Below are 15,905 nucleotides of genomic sequence, written 5' to 3' on the forward strand. Positions count from 1 at the left end.
ATTATTTCAAGTAGTTTTTTAATTGATGTTTTAAGATTCTCTAAGTACATTATCATATCATCTGCAAATATTGATAGTTTTGTTTTCTCACTACCTATACTAATTACTTCCATTTGTTTTTCTTCTCTTATTGCTAAAGCTAACATTTCTAATACTGTAATAATGGACATCCTTACTTAACTGACCTTCCTGGGAAAACATCTAGCTTATCCTTATTACAGATAATGGTTTGCTTATGGTTTTAGATAAATATTGCTTATCATTTTAAGGAATATTCCTTTTATTCCTATGCTCTCTAGTGTTTTTAATAAAAATGGTGCTGCATTTTGTCAAAAGCTTTTGCAGCTTCTATATCAGCCTCCTTTCTGCTTTCTCTACCTCACGTTATTCATGAGCCTCGTGAACCTAGCACAACTGGCTCTCTGACTTACTCTGAGCTCACTTTCACATCTTGGTAAAATACTGGAGAAGGATAAGTATTCTTTTTTTAGGGGAAAATACTATGTTGTGATTCACATTCAGTTCCCATAGTCCTCTCTCTGAATGCTTTCTCCATCACAAGTCTATTGGAATTGGCTTGAATCACTTCGTTGTTGAAAAGAGCCAAGTCCATCACACTTTATCATCATGTAATCTTGTAGTTGTTGTGTACAGTGTTCCCTTGGTTCTACTCACTTCACTTAGCATCAGTTCGTGTAAATATTTCCATGCTTTGCTGAAATCAGCCTGCTAATTATTTCTTAGGGAACAATAATATTCCATTCATTCATATACCATAACATATTTAGCCATTCTCCAACTGATGGACATCCACTTAGCTTCCAGTTCCTTCCCATTACAAAAAAAAAAAAAAAAAAAGCTGCTGCTACAAACATTTTTACACATGTGGTTCTTTTCCATTTTTTATGATCTCTTTGGGATACAGACCCAGTAGAGACACTGCTGGATCAAAGGACATGCTTAGTTTGATAGCCCTTTGAGCATAGTTCCAAATTGCTCTCCAGAATAGTTCATAATTCCACCAACAATGTATTAGTGTCCCAGTTTTCCTATATCCCCTCTAACATTTGTCATTATCTTTTCCTATCATCTTAGCCAATCTGAGAGCTGTGTAGTGGCACCTAAGAGGCTTAATTTGCATTTGTCTGATCAATAGTAATTTAGAGCACCATCCTATAATTAGTCCTATATTTTCTCTTTTGTTTATTTTTGTAAATTTGCCCAAAATTGAGTGTATATTCATGTCTTCTACTATTTTTGTGTTACTATCAAAACTTCTTATAGTGTAGTACATACTATGCTTTTTTACAATGTGGTATATGCCATACTTCTTATAATAAAGTTAATTTTTCTTTTATGAATTTAGATGCTAAGATATTTAGAGCAGATCCATTTAATATTAATATTGTTTTATGTGACTCCTTTCAGTATAATGTAATTTCCACATTTATATCCATGATTATATAGTTATAACAACTGATTTCTATGCCTACTTTGCCATCTTTATAACATCTTTATGAAAACATCCTTGTTGAATAATTCTTTTAGTTGTGTTCTTTATGCTCACATATTCATTTTAGTCTCTGTGCTCTTCATGGAATTATTTTCCAAAGAAACTTTTTGAGTTCCCTCTTCTAAAAAAAGCTTCTATTATTACACTGTAGATCTTGCCCCCTTTCCCTTCATTTCTATTGTGCTTCACTCTTTAAAGTATCAATTCATATAGGAAACAGAAAACAGAAAAATATTTCATATTGTAGAAATTTTCCTTTTTGTGGTCCATATTTACCCCTTATTCTCCCCATGATTATTATCTTTCCCATATGCAATAACATTTCCTCTAACTTCTTTATGAAGGCATAAGAAGGGAATTTTTTCTTTGTCCATTCCTTCCTTTCTTTTTTCTTTTTCTTTTTTATTTCTTCTTTCCCCCTTCCCTTCCTCCATCATTTCTTTCTTTCTTCCTTCTTCCTTTTTTCTTTCTTGCTTTCTTAATTTCTCTCTTCATCCTTCTTTTCTTCCTTCCTTTCTTTCTTCATTCCTTCTTCCCTCCCTCCCTTCCCCCCCCCTCTCTCTTTCTCTTTGTTTTTCTGTCTTTCTAGCTGTCTCTCTTTTTGCCTTTCTTCCTATCTTTCTGTTTCTGTCTCTGTCTCTCTTAGTCAGTACCAGATTGTTTTGGTAATTATCAATTTATAATACAGTTTGAGATCTGGTATAGGTAAGGCAATCTTCCTGATTCTTGACCTTTTTGTTCATCCAGATAAAATTTTTTCTAGCTGTATAAAATAATTTTAATAGTTTGATTGTACTAAATAAGTAGATTATTTTAGGTAGAATTACATTTTTATTATATTGTATAATATTCATTATTTTATATTGACTCAAATTTTTCCAAATGTTTAGATATGACTTTACGTGTGTGAAAAAGTGTTTTGTAATTGTGTTCACTACTTCCTGGGTTTGTTATGGCAGTGAGACTCCCAAATATTTTATCTTCTCTACAGTTATTTTAAGCAAAATTTCTCTTTCTATTTCTTGTTTCTGGAATTTATTGGTAATATATAGCAATGCTGATTATTTATGTGGGTTTATTTTGTATACTGCAACTTTGCTAAAGTTGTTAATTCAACTGGTTTTTAGATGATTTTCTAGGATTCTCTAAGTATATCATGATATACTTCAACGAGTGATAATTTTGTTTTTTCATTGTCTATTTTAATTTTTTTCAATTTTTTTTCTTCTCTTATTCCTATAGCTAGTATTTCAAGTGTAAAATTGAAAACTAATGGTGATAATGGGCATCCTTGCTTCACCCCTAATTTTATTAGGAAGAATTCTAGTTTGTCCCCATTATAGATACTGCTTGCTGCTGATTTTAGATAAATATTACTTATTCCTATGCTTTTGTGTGTGTGTGTTTTTAATAGAAATGGATACTATATTTTGTCAAAGACTTTTTTCTGCATCTATTGAGATAATGATGTGGTTTTAGTGAGTTTTATTATTGATGTGGTCAGTTATGCTGATAGTTTTCCTAATATTTCTAAACCAGTCTTCTGTTCCTGGTATAAATCTTACTTGGTCATAGTGTATTAACCTTGTGATATATTGCTATACACAAAATCTGGAGAGAAATAAGTGGGGGTTTTTATAGGTCATCTTGTCCTACATTTCAGGAGATAGCAGTTTTTCTTCCATATCTTGGCTCATACTCCTTACCTCAAGCATTTAAATTCCCAGTCAAAACAACACAAAGATGCAATCACAGGGAGGGAAGATTTGAGGCAAATGTATGCCTCTTGTCATCCTCATTCCTCTTTTTATTTTAAACTCAGAGCTAGGACCAACCATAAAATCTAAAATACATAAAATTAGTTTGTCATATGTGTATATATATACATATGTATATGTATGTATATACATATATATGTATATATATAATAGTCATATGTACACAAATAATATATAAATATATATAACCTAAAATATATTGTCTATACATATAAATAAATAAAATCTAAAGTTGATTAAGTTAACTTGTCTTTAGGACTCTCTTTGCATTTACTGTGCTTTCATTCTTTCTCATTTTCTCCTTTATCCCCCTTTATCTCTATTGAAAAAAGAAAATTACTTGATAATAAGATTCACTTATTCTTATTTTTAATATTTGGATGTCTTAGATGGAAAGTTTGGATTAGATTATCTCTAAAATACTTCAAACTAAAATTGCCACAATTCCTATTAATAGAATACAGTATAGATCTTATTTCTTTAAACTACAGATTGGAACAACTTCACTCAAACTTACATATAGTTTCACATCCTATAGGCTAAGACCCTGAAGAATATTTTGTATAGAGTTTAAAAGCAAGGATTCCCAGTAGATGGTGAGTTCCTCTAGCTAGTCCTATTTGCAAACAATACTGGGTTACTTATATCACGTTTTAGAATATTACAGAGTTTTCTCATTGAAATCCATGATTATTCAAAAGATCAGGAAAAAATCAAATCGACACAAAATGCCTATTCCTAGTTTAACTATAAAATTGGATGGATTAGGATTTAAGTACACACATTTGGGGTAGACACTACAGATAGACAGTGAATTGGACCCAGAATTTGATAGGAGAAAGAGACTGAGCTAGAATACATTTAGGAAATTATGTGGTACTGATAATAATCCCAGACACAAAGATCCAAGTACAAATGTTCTCCTAGTAATGCTATAAATCTTAAAACATTGGAATCTCTAGGAAATTAATATTAATTAATGTTCATTAATAATGTTAACATTGTTGGTGACCTTGAGGAAAATGGAGATACACCTGGTAGGCACAAGTGAGCTGCACTTAATAGCCTAAGTAGTCTGATATAGTGGATAGAGAGCTGCCCTTAAAATTAAGAAACTATGTCCATGTTACCTGAAATTGTCTTTCAGCAGCAATGTGACCCTAGCTTCTTGAAAACAATAGCAGGGAGAGCTTAAGATAAAAAAAAAAATTACCAATCTAAAAAAATCTTTGAAAATGGGCCTGAAGGTAGACTATAACATCAGTTACCCCTAAGTTCATATAGACTTAAAACTAGTTTGGACACAGAGTGACTAATTTTTCATCTGCAACAATTCTCAAAGACCATCTATTAAGTCATAAGACATTGCATTGTATTTTGGTGAAAGAACTACTCATGTGGATAGAATGGATCCTTAAAGTATTAATATTATCCACATTTTAACGTTTGAAGGAAGAACTAGAGCATATCAGAAAGTAGGGTATTTCTACTAGGATTCCAACAGTAGGGGATAGAGATGTGTCTTGTTAGCACATGGTGACAGATACTTCTGAGTGAAGAAAACCTAGTTTACAGTACCCTGTGAGCAATCACAGAATCTTCTAGGTACTTTCCAGGTCCTCAGATGTTTACTTCCTGCTGAACACCAATATGCATACAGATTTCCTGTCTTTGACTTTCTGTTCTCCTTGCTTTCATCTATTGTTTCTTCCATGCCTTTCCATGCACCTGTTGATTGATCTTTTAAATACTTTAACCTGAAATTGATGTTTATTTATTATTATTCCTCAATCAACTTCTCTTTCTGGTAGATAGGGCTCAGGATTGACAAAACCATGTCCTATCACACCCTTCAGTCATGGCAGCAGTCAAGCCTACCCTAACTTGATAGGTAGAGGGTAGAGAGAAAGTCAGTTGGATAGTACCATGTTCTCTGAAGGTAAAATGTGCCCCATTCGACTAATATGCACTTTTTCTAATACTGGGCTTACTCATCTTGATGCTTTTCAGACTCTCTTCCCCCACATTGGTCCCCAATTTTTCTACCTCACTGATGGAAATGTTTTTTGCCTTTTTGTTCCTTCTCCCCAGAGGTTATCCTTGCACTTTTCTGGGTTACTAGATTTATCTGACACACTAATTCCTGGCAATGATTTAGTGATAGAGGACTATTAGTAGTAGAACTAACTCTACCACCTCCTCTGTATGTACATATACTTTAATACTCATCAGCATCGATACTATTCCTAGTTTACAAATAATCTATGCCGCCTCATTCTATGTGATGTTAGCTTATGTCTCTCCATAAACCTTATATAGAAAATCTGTCCAATGGTTTGTACCATTGATTTTTTTTGGCATTTCTTGGATACAAGTAAAGCATTTGAGCTCTGAGGATGATTGAATCTGGTTTTGTAGGTCTCATGCTAAATTCTGCATAGAAATAATAATTGAATCCATGGGAAGATATAAGATCATCAAAATAAAGGATGTACAGAGGAGTAAAATATTGCATTTTAACTAAGTTTATTTTTTTTTCCTCTTTAGTTGTTCAGTCTACCACCATCAGGACCAGTACTACTACTACTATCACCACCACCACCAAAACTACTAGTAAGTATTTTACTGGTCATGAAATGTCATGTTTTAATTTACCTTTCTTTTTTTCTCTTTCAGATATTTGTGCACAGGAAGTTCTCCTTTGAAATTGTATTTTAAGATAAAATGGCTTGCCATCATGTTTGCCAACTTTTAGATGATTTCCATTCTTTCAACATCTTTCTTAAATCATGGTACCCAGAACCAAATAGTCTCACATGTGACCTAACCAGGGCAGCATGCAAAAACCTATAACTCCCTTTGTTCTAGATATCTCTTCAGTAATTCAAAAGAACTAGAAATTTCTATTAACACAAATCACTGCTGCATCCTACCTTTGTTGGTGTTTTTGAGTTACTGTAGCAAAACTAACTAAAAAAACAACCATTATTATTCTGTGTCTAACGAAACTTTTTTTTGCTAATTCACCTTTCTAAACATAGTTACATTGCTTCTTAGATAAATGTCTTACCAGTCTTTTATTCTAATGATTTCCAATTTAATTAGAACTTCTAGAACTTCTTTGTTACTGCTGTAGCCTTCTATCAATCAGTAAATATTTCTTAAACACCTGTTATGTTCCATGAATTGTGTTAAATGCTGAGGGTACAAAAAGAGGCAAAAAACAACAATCCCTGCTGTCAAGTAGTTGAGGTCATTTCCCTCTTCCAATGAAATATCAGAGTACAAATACTATATTTCTATTGATATGACCTTAGATTGTAACCAAATGTTTAACTTATAGCATACTTTCAAATTATATTGAACTTGTAGCCTACTAAAACCACAAAGCTATTTTCACATGCATTTCTATCTAGCTATATTACCCTTTTAGTGTACTTGGGAAATTGTTGTGTGGAGGGGGGGCAGGGTTTAAAACCTGATTATAGGACTTTTCATATGTCTCTATTAATTTGAGTCACTAGTTCATCTTTTTGAGATTATTTTCCAGTATACTAGACATTCTCCTGGTTTTGTGCCATCACAATTTGATAAGAACATCACCTCTAGTTGAGCTAAGTTTGAATAAACAAGAGCCTTGTAGAAACACTAGTGTTCACCAAAACTCTACTTCCAGTTTCCATGAATCAATTAATTGACATTACTTGGGTTGTTGGCTAATCAATTAAGAATATACTTAACAGTTCTGCCATTAGGTCCATCTTTATCTCATTCAGGTACTTTGTTGAAATTTAGGTGTAATAATTCTGTCAAAATTAAATTAAACAAATAGTTATTAAATGATGGTATGAGGAAAAGAAGTCAGTATGGTGTAACCTGTTCTTGATGAAAACATACTGACCTCTAGTGACTACTGTTATACTCTGAAAACTGCCACAGTAATTCTCCAAACGACCACAACTCCTAGCAAAAGCATCAAAAGATACATACAGTTGAATGATGTTATCCAATAAGCAGTGGGAAATCAAAAACTAGAGCTCAGGAAAATTAAGGAACAAATATATAGATTTGGTAATCTTGTCTCCATGAATAAACTGAATCAAAGCTATTGAAATAAGGAGATTAATATGAGAAGGACAAAGGCAGCAATTTTGTAAACATTTAATATTATATCAGAAAATTGCTAGTTCTTCCTTCCTGGACAAAAGAAAATACAGAATTTCAGCTATTCTCCGTATCACTTCCTTTGGCTTCTGTACAAAAAAATTATAAGAAAGCCAAATCAAGAATTCACAAGATATTTTGTTTTTAGTAGAGGAACCTCCCAGAAGGTTCACTCACTCAATTTCTTCTACAAATAAAGCAGGTGGGCATTGGTACTTGGGGGGAGAGTTTTTTTTTCCTTTAATGAAGATCTTCAAGTAGACATTACTTGAATTCATGCTTTGGGCAACAGTTGGAATAAATAACCCAGAACCCAATAATATAGGCACAAAGCACTTAATAAATAATTATTGAGTGATGGATGTTTTGATTAATGATATCTGAGGTAGTTTTCAACTGTTCAGTTCTATAGCATAACAAATTTAACAGTTTGGATTTTCTTCTTTTCTTTTTCTATAATAAATTCTCCCATAGTCCAAACTTTTTTGTGGGGGAGAGAGAAGGACATTAATGAGGTGAAGTGACATGACAAGGTCACTTAGCCAGTAAGTGTAGAGTGTCTGAGTCTGGATTTGAATTCAGCTCCTCTTGTCTCCAGGGGTTGGTGCTCTATCTACTGTACTACTCAGTTACCCCCAAAGCCCAACCTCTTAAATAGATTTAAATTTTCTCTGCCTCCTTGGAATATTTTTCTTAGATTACTTTTTTAGTTCTATATATATATATATATATACTTTTCATCCTCTGCAACATTCTGGAGGATAGTAAAGCATTTCTTCAGTCCTTTTACTTTTTCCTTTCTCAGTTATACCAATATTTATTACATAGATAGTTATTCATTGCTTCCAAAAGAAATACAACAAGGGAGGATTCTAAGAAAATGGCAGAGTAGGTCAGAAATTTCCAAATTCTCCATATTTCCCCCACAAACAAAATAAAATTGTACCTCAGAGCAAATATAGACCAGTGAAAAATAAGAGTTGAGGCAGAATAGCTGTTCTAGGACAATTAAAAAAAGGCCCCAGCTGGGGCTTAACCAGCATGAAATGTAAATAACGCCACTCAAACAGCCAGCAGGTAGTCCTGGGACCAGCTGGATTTGGAAGTAGCTTCAGCCTAAACCACCGAAACTTTTATCTTCCTGATAGTCTGGGGAGTCCCAGGTCTCAGTCCAGGAAGACTGAGGGAACCTTGGTTTATTAGGAAAGCCAGACCCAGCTGTGGTGCAGACTTGGCCCTGGGAAAGAAGTAACCAGCACTAGATGAGTGCAGAAGCAGTGGGGCAGGAACCCTAGTGGCTGCAGGTACTTGCAGAAGGGGGGAGCATTTGATGTGGGGTTCAAGATCCAACTGAACTGAAGGGAAGCTAGAGGCACCATTTCCCCACCACAGGAATAGAGATGCATACACCAATAAGTTCTTATTTTTTTAATGAATAGGCAAAGGAGAAACTAATTATGGGAATAGGGAAGACCAATTCATCTACAGAGGAGAATGTTGAAGTAAAAAAATACCACTCCTACCCCCCAAAATAATGTTAAATAGCTATCTGCCCAGAAAGAAATTGTAGAACTCAAAAAAGACTTTAAAAATCAAATGAGAGAGAAGAAAAATTAATAAATGAGAACCATCCAAGAAAAACAAGATTATGGAAAGACAACCAACTAGAAAAGGAGATCCAGAGGCTTAAAAAGAAAATGATTCTTTGAAAATTAGAATTGGGCAAGGGAAAGCCACTAAAACTATAAGAGGCTAAGAAGTTACAAAACAAATTATAAAGAATGAAAAAATAGAAAAGAATGTAAAACATTTAACAGATCTGGAGAATAGATCAAGAAGAGAAAACATAAGAATAATTGGACTACTGTGACCAGAATAAGAACCTAGAACCTTGTTATATATTATTAATAATGCAAAAAATAATCCAAGAAAATTTTATGGAATGATAGAGTATGAATTTTAATAGAAAAAAAATAAAGAAAAAAAATCTTCCTTCAACATGAAAGAGATTCTATAAGGAAAACACATAGAAACATTATTTCTAAATTTCAAAATGCCTGGGTCAAAGAGAAAATTTTATAAGAAAAAACAATCCAAATATATTTAGAATCATGCAGGATTTACCAGCAGCTATGATTAAAAAAAAAACAAACAAAAAACTGTAGGTTCTCAAATATTATATATCAACAATTAAAGAACTAGGCCTGTGGCCAGAAGTAAATGAAGTATAATATTGAATATAAAAAAAAATAAAATTCAATAAATTCACCAATATTCAGGATTTTGTCTCAACCAAACCTGAACTTAGTAGAAAATTTGGTATATAAAAGCCAGCATCAAAGACTAATTTCAAGGGACTTAACAAGGAAAAACGTTAATGTTTTATGCATGGAAATGTAAAGCATATGTCTAAGATTGAAATCAGTAACTGGGTAGTACAAAAAAAAAAGATTGGTGCATATATGATCTGACTCTAAAAAGCAAAATTGCCTAGGAAAAGGTAAGCTATATGAATGAGGTATAGAGGAATAATTGATGAAGTGTTAGAAGGGGGAGGAGGGCTGGTAGTTCTGAAAACTTACTCATATCTGGAATGGGTTAAATAGGGAACTATATATACATACATATACATATATAAACACCATTAAGAGTATGGCACCCTCCAAAATCTATAAAGAAGAGAGGAGGAAATAGGATAAGGTGGAGTACAGAAAGTTGTTTAGATTAATGAGAGTGAGATAATATTTGTAGATTAATGGGAATGGGATAAAGAGGGAAGGAAAGGGTAGGGGTAGAAAATACAAGAGTGATCCATGGGTAGGAGGATTAAGTATAGCAAGCAAGTTAAGGAGTAGAATTAAAGAGTTAGCTGGGATAAGAAATAAGAGACACACACAAACACAATAATAAAGACCAAGAGTAGAATTTATTAGGAAAAAAGGGACAGAAATGTGTATATGCATATGTATGTGTGTGTGTGTATACATATATATATATATATATATATATATATATATATATATATATATATATATATATATAGATGTCTAATTATAAATATATATCCATGCACAGCTATAATCTTCTTGGGGAAAAGGAAGAGGCATGAAAGGGGGGAAGAATAAAGTAAAAAGTACACAACAGAGAGCAAAAACATAACTTACAAGTAAGCAAAGAAAAGATGGACAGTCATAAATATGTCTTCTATTACATATGTTTTCTTGAAATAGAAATTTATTGTCACATATTTTGGATGCTCCCTGATGTTCTACTGGGTACATGACAATGTTTTGGGTTGTTTTTTCTTTTTTTTGCTATTTTGTATTTAGTTTTAAGTAAATATAAAATTAAAAAATTAAACTAAAAGATACAACTATTGAACAAACCCTTGCAAGTCACTGTTTAAGTTTCCTCACTTTCCATATATCTTGAATCACAAATCTATTTTTCCTTGTTGCTTAAAGTCCTTGTTTGCTAAAGAAGTTCCTGTTCCTGATCATTTATAGATGTATGATCATGACAGAGCAATCTTCTCTGAGACTTTCTCCCATTCTTACCTAAGCAATCTATATTTATCCAGATGCTAGAAATCAGAAATTAACATAATGCTTCTAATCTCCTAATCAGTAGCTATCTGTGAAACTTATTTCTGGATAACTCCAAATGTACTCCCCATTTTCTAATTCTCTTTTCTTCTCTGCTCCATCATCAAACAAAAATAGCCTCATTACTTTTTCACTGTCAATTTGAGGAAGAGAAAAAATGGCTTAGATAATGATAATTTATAATAATGAATGTAAAACTGATTCAATGACTACTTCCAAAGAATATTAATTTTGGGGTCAATATCACCTTGGAGGGAGTTCTCTAGTGCAATTCAAAAAATTCTTTCCTTGGTTCTATATTTTTCAACTTCTATATCAATGGCTTGGATAAAGACATAGAAGACATGATCATTACATTTTCAGAAGACATGATCATTACATTTTCAGAAGACAACTTGGGAGTATGATAGGGTTAAGAACTAAAATAGGAAAAAATTAACAAGATCAGTTTACATGAAAAAATGTTTTTTGTTTTGTTTTTTTCCTTGAGTAACTTTGTTTTTTTGTTTTATTTTTTGTTTGTTTGTTTTTTAATTTAATAGCCTTTTATTTACAGGTTATATGTATGGGTAACTTTACAGCATTAACAATTGCCAAACCTCTTGTTCCAATTTTTCACCTCTTACCCCCACCCCCTCCCCCAGATGGCAGGATGACCAGTAGATGTTAAATATATTTAAATATAAATTAGATACACAATAAGTATACATGACCAAACCGTAATTTTGCTGTACAAAAAGAATCATACTCTGAAATATTGTACAATTAGCTTGTGAAGGAAATCAAAAATGCAGGTGTGCATAAATATAGGGATTGGGAATTCAATGTAATGGTTTTTAGTCATCTCCCAGAGTTCTTTCTCTGGGCATAGCTGGTTCAGTTCATTACTGCTCCATTGGAAATGATTTGGTTGATCTCATTGCTGAGGATGGCCAGGTCCATCAGAACTGGTCATCATATAGTATTGTTGTTGAAGTATATAATGATCTCCTGGTCCTGCTCATTTCACTCAGCATCAATTCGTGTAAGCCTCTCCAGGCCTTTCTGAAATCATCCTGTTGGTCATTTCTTACAGAACAGTAATATTCCATAATATTCATATACCACAATTTATTCAGCCATTCTCCAACTGATGGGCATCCACTCAGTTTCCAGTTTCTAGCCACTACAAAGAGGGCTGCCACAAACATTTGTGCACATACAGGTCCCTTTCCCTTCTTTATGAACATGAAAAAATGTTAAATTTCATGTAGATATTTTTAAAATAGCTTTTGTTAATTTTTTATTTATTTGCAAAAGTAGTTTTCAATATGACCCTTGCAAAACTTTATATTCCAAAATTTTCTCCCTCCTTCCACATTTGTTCCCTCCCCTAGACAGTAAGTAAAGCAATATGGATTACATATGTGCAGTTTTTCTATTTCCACATATATCACGCTGCACAAAAAAAAAAAAAAAATCAGATCAAAAGGGAAAAAGTGAGAAAGGAAAAAACAAATAACAATAATAACAAAAGTGAAAATTTTATGATGTGATCCACATTCAATCTCCATAATCCTCTCTCTGGATGCAGATGGCTCTTTCCATCACAAGTCTATTGGAATTGTCTTGAATCATCTTATTGTTGAAAAGACCCAAGTCCATCACAGTTAATCATCACATAATCTTGTACTTGCTGTATAATGTTCCCTTGGTTCTACTCACTTCACTTAGCATCAGTTCATGTAAATATTTCCATGCTTTGCTGAAATGGGCCTGCTAATCATTTCTTAGAGAACAATAATATTCCATTCATTCATATACCACAACATATTCAACCATTCTCCAACAGGTGGACATCCACTTAGTTTCCAGTTCTTTGCCATTATTAAAAAAAAAAAAGCTGCTACAAACATTTTTGCATATGTGGGTTCTTTGCCCTTTTTTATGATCTCTTTGGGATACAAACCCAATAGAGACACTACTGGATCAAAGGGTATGCTTAGTTTGATAGCCCTTTGAGCATAGTTCCAAATTGCTCTCCAGAATAGTTGGATAAGTTCATAATTCCACCAGCAATGTATTAGTGTCCCAGTTTTCCCACATCTCCTCTAACATTTGTCATTATCTTTTCCTGTCATCTTAGCCAATCTGAGAGGTGTAAAGTGGTACCTTAGAGTTGTCTTAATTTGCGTTTCTCCAATAGTGATTTAGAGCATTTTTTCATATATCTAGAAATGGTTTTAATTCCTTCATCTGAAAATCATCTGTTCATATCCTTTGACCATTGAAAGACTTGTAGTCTTATAAATTTTAATCAATTTCTATTTTAGAAATGAGCCCTTAATCAGAACCCTTGGATGTAAAAGTTATTTTCCCCCCAGTTTTCTGCTTCCTTTCTAATCTTGGCTGCAAATGATTTTGTTTGTACAAAAACTTTTTAATATAACCAAAATTGTCCATTTTGCATTTCATCATGTTCTCTAGTTCTTTTTGGCCATAAATTCCTTCCTTCTCTACAAATCTTAAAGGCAAACTATCCCTTGTTCTCCCATTTTGCTTATAGCATCATCCTTTATGTCTAAATCATGAACACTTTTCAACCTTATCTTGGTATAGAATGTTAGATTCTGTCAATGCCTAGTTCTGCCATATTATTTTCCAATTTTCCCAGCATATTTTGTCAAATAGTGAATTCTTATCCTAGAAGCTAGAGTCTTTGGGTTTAACCAACACTAGATTACCATAATCATTGACTATTATATCCTGTGAACCTAACCTATTCCACTGATCTGCTACTCTACTTCTTAGTGCCAAATGGTTTTGATGACTGATGCTCTATAATATAGTTTTAGATCTGGTAAAATGAGGTTACCTTCATTTGAATTTTTTTTCATAATTCCCTTGAAATTCTTTACCTTTTGTTCTTCCAGATGAATTTTATTAATATTTTTCCTATAATTTCTTGGCATTTTGATTGCTATGGCACTGAATACATAGATTAATTTAGGTAGAATTATCAATTTTTATTATATTAGCTTGACCTAACCATGAGCAATTGATATTTTCCCAATTGTTTAGATCCAACTTTATTTGTGTGAAAAGTTTTCTAATTGTGGCTTTGTCTAAGCCCAAATATTCAGTATTGTCTGTAGTTATTTTAAAATGGGATTTTTCTATCTCTCGTGGCTGAGTTTTGTTAATAACAAATAAAAAGTCTGATATATTATGTCAGTTTATTTTATATCCTGCAACTTTGTTAAAGTTTTTAATTATTTCTAGTAATTTTTAGTTGATTCTCTAGTTTTCTCCAAGTATATCATCATATCATCTGCAAAGAGTGATAGTTTTGTTTCTTCATTACTTACTCTAATTCTTCAATTTCTTTTTCTTTTATTATTGCTAAAGCTAACCTTTCTAGTACAATATTGAATAATAATGGTGATAGTGGGCAACCTTGTTTTACCCCTGATCTTACTGGGAATATTTCCAGTTTATCCCCATTACATATAATGCTTGCTGATGATTTTAGATGGATGTTACTTAACATTTTAAGGAAAATTCCATTTATTCCTATGCTCTCTAGTGTTTTTAATAGGAATGGGTGTTGAATTTTGTTACATGCTGTTTCTGCATCAATTGATATAATCATATGATTTTTGTTAGTTTAATTATTGACATAGTCAATTGTTCTAATAATTTGCTAATATTGAACTAGCCCTGCATTCTTGGTATAAATCTGACCTAATAATAATTTATTATCCTGGTGATAAGTTGCTGTATTTTCTTTGCTAATATTATATTTAAGATATTTGCATCAATGTTCATTAGGGAAATTGGTCTATAATTTTCTTTCTCAGTTTTGACTCTTCCTGGTTTAGGTATCAGCACCATAACTTTATCATAAAAGGAATTTGGTAGGACTTCTGCTATTTTCCCAAATAGTTTATATATTATTGGAATTAATTGTTCTTTAAATGTCTGGTAGAATTTGCTTATAAATCCATCTGACCCTGGAGTTTGTTTTTTTTTTTTTACAGAGTTCATTATTATCTTGTTTAATTTCTTTTCTAAAATTGGATGATTAAAATAATTTATTTCCTCATCTGTTAATCTAGGCAATCTACATTTTTGCAAGCATTCATCCATTTCACTTAAATTATCAGGTTTATTGGCATGTAATTGGGCAAAATAGCTCCTAATTATTGCTTTGATTTCATTTTTCTTGGTAGTAAATTCACCCTTTTTATTTGTGATGCTTGTAATTTGGTTTTTTCTTTATTTTTTCTAATTAAATTAACCAAAGGTTTATCTATTTTGCTGAGTTTTTTCATAAACCTACTCTTAGTTTTGTTAGTTCAATCATTTCTTACTTACACTTTTATTTATCTCTCCTTTTATTTTTGGGATTTCAAATTTGGTATTTAATTAGGGGGAATTTGTTCTTATAGATTTTCAGTTGCATGCTCAATTAATTAGTCTTCTATTCCTCTATTTTATTTATATAAGCATCTAGAGATATAAAATTTCTCTTAAGAACTGCTTTGGCTGCATCCCACAAGTTTTGGTTTGTTGTCTTATTGTCATTCTCTTGGATGAAAGTAAAGATTGTTTCTGTGATCTGTTGTTTCATCTATTCATTCTTTTGGATTACATTATTTAGTTTCCAATTAATTTTTGGTTAGTTTTCCATGGGTCTTTTTTACATGTAATTTTTCTTTCATCATGATCTGAAAAGGATGCATTTACTACTTTCACCTTTCTGCATTTGATTATGAAGTTTTTATTTCCTAATATATGGTTAATTTTTATGTAGGAGCCATATACCACTGAGAAAAATGTATAATCTTTTCTGTCCCCATTCAA

General features: G+C 32.3%; 1 protein-coding gene across 3 annotated transcripts in view; it reads left to right on the top strand.

The window, feature by feature from the left end:
- LOC105750613 (C4b-binding protein alpha chain-like) overlaps positions 1-15,905 on the top strand; it is a 71,739-nt gene that overhangs the window by 40,683 nt on the left and 15,151 nt on the right. For all 3 annotated transcript variants that reach the window (XM_031937278.1, XM_031937279.1, XM_031937280.1), the window contains exon 7: positions 5,839-5,904. In XM_031937278.1, the coding sequence (XP_031793138.1) occupies positions 5,839-5,904 (66 nt within the window). The remainder of the gene's footprint in view (positions 1-5,838; positions 5,905-15,905) is intronic.

This window comes from Sarcophilus harrisii, chromosome 4, assembly GCF_902635505.1.
Source record: "Sarcophilus harrisii chromosome 4, mSarHar1.11, whole genome shotgun sequence".
Classification (NCBI taxonomy): Eukaryota; Metazoa; Chordata; class Mammalia; order Dasyuromorphia; family Dasyuridae; genus Sarcophilus; species Sarcophilus harrisii.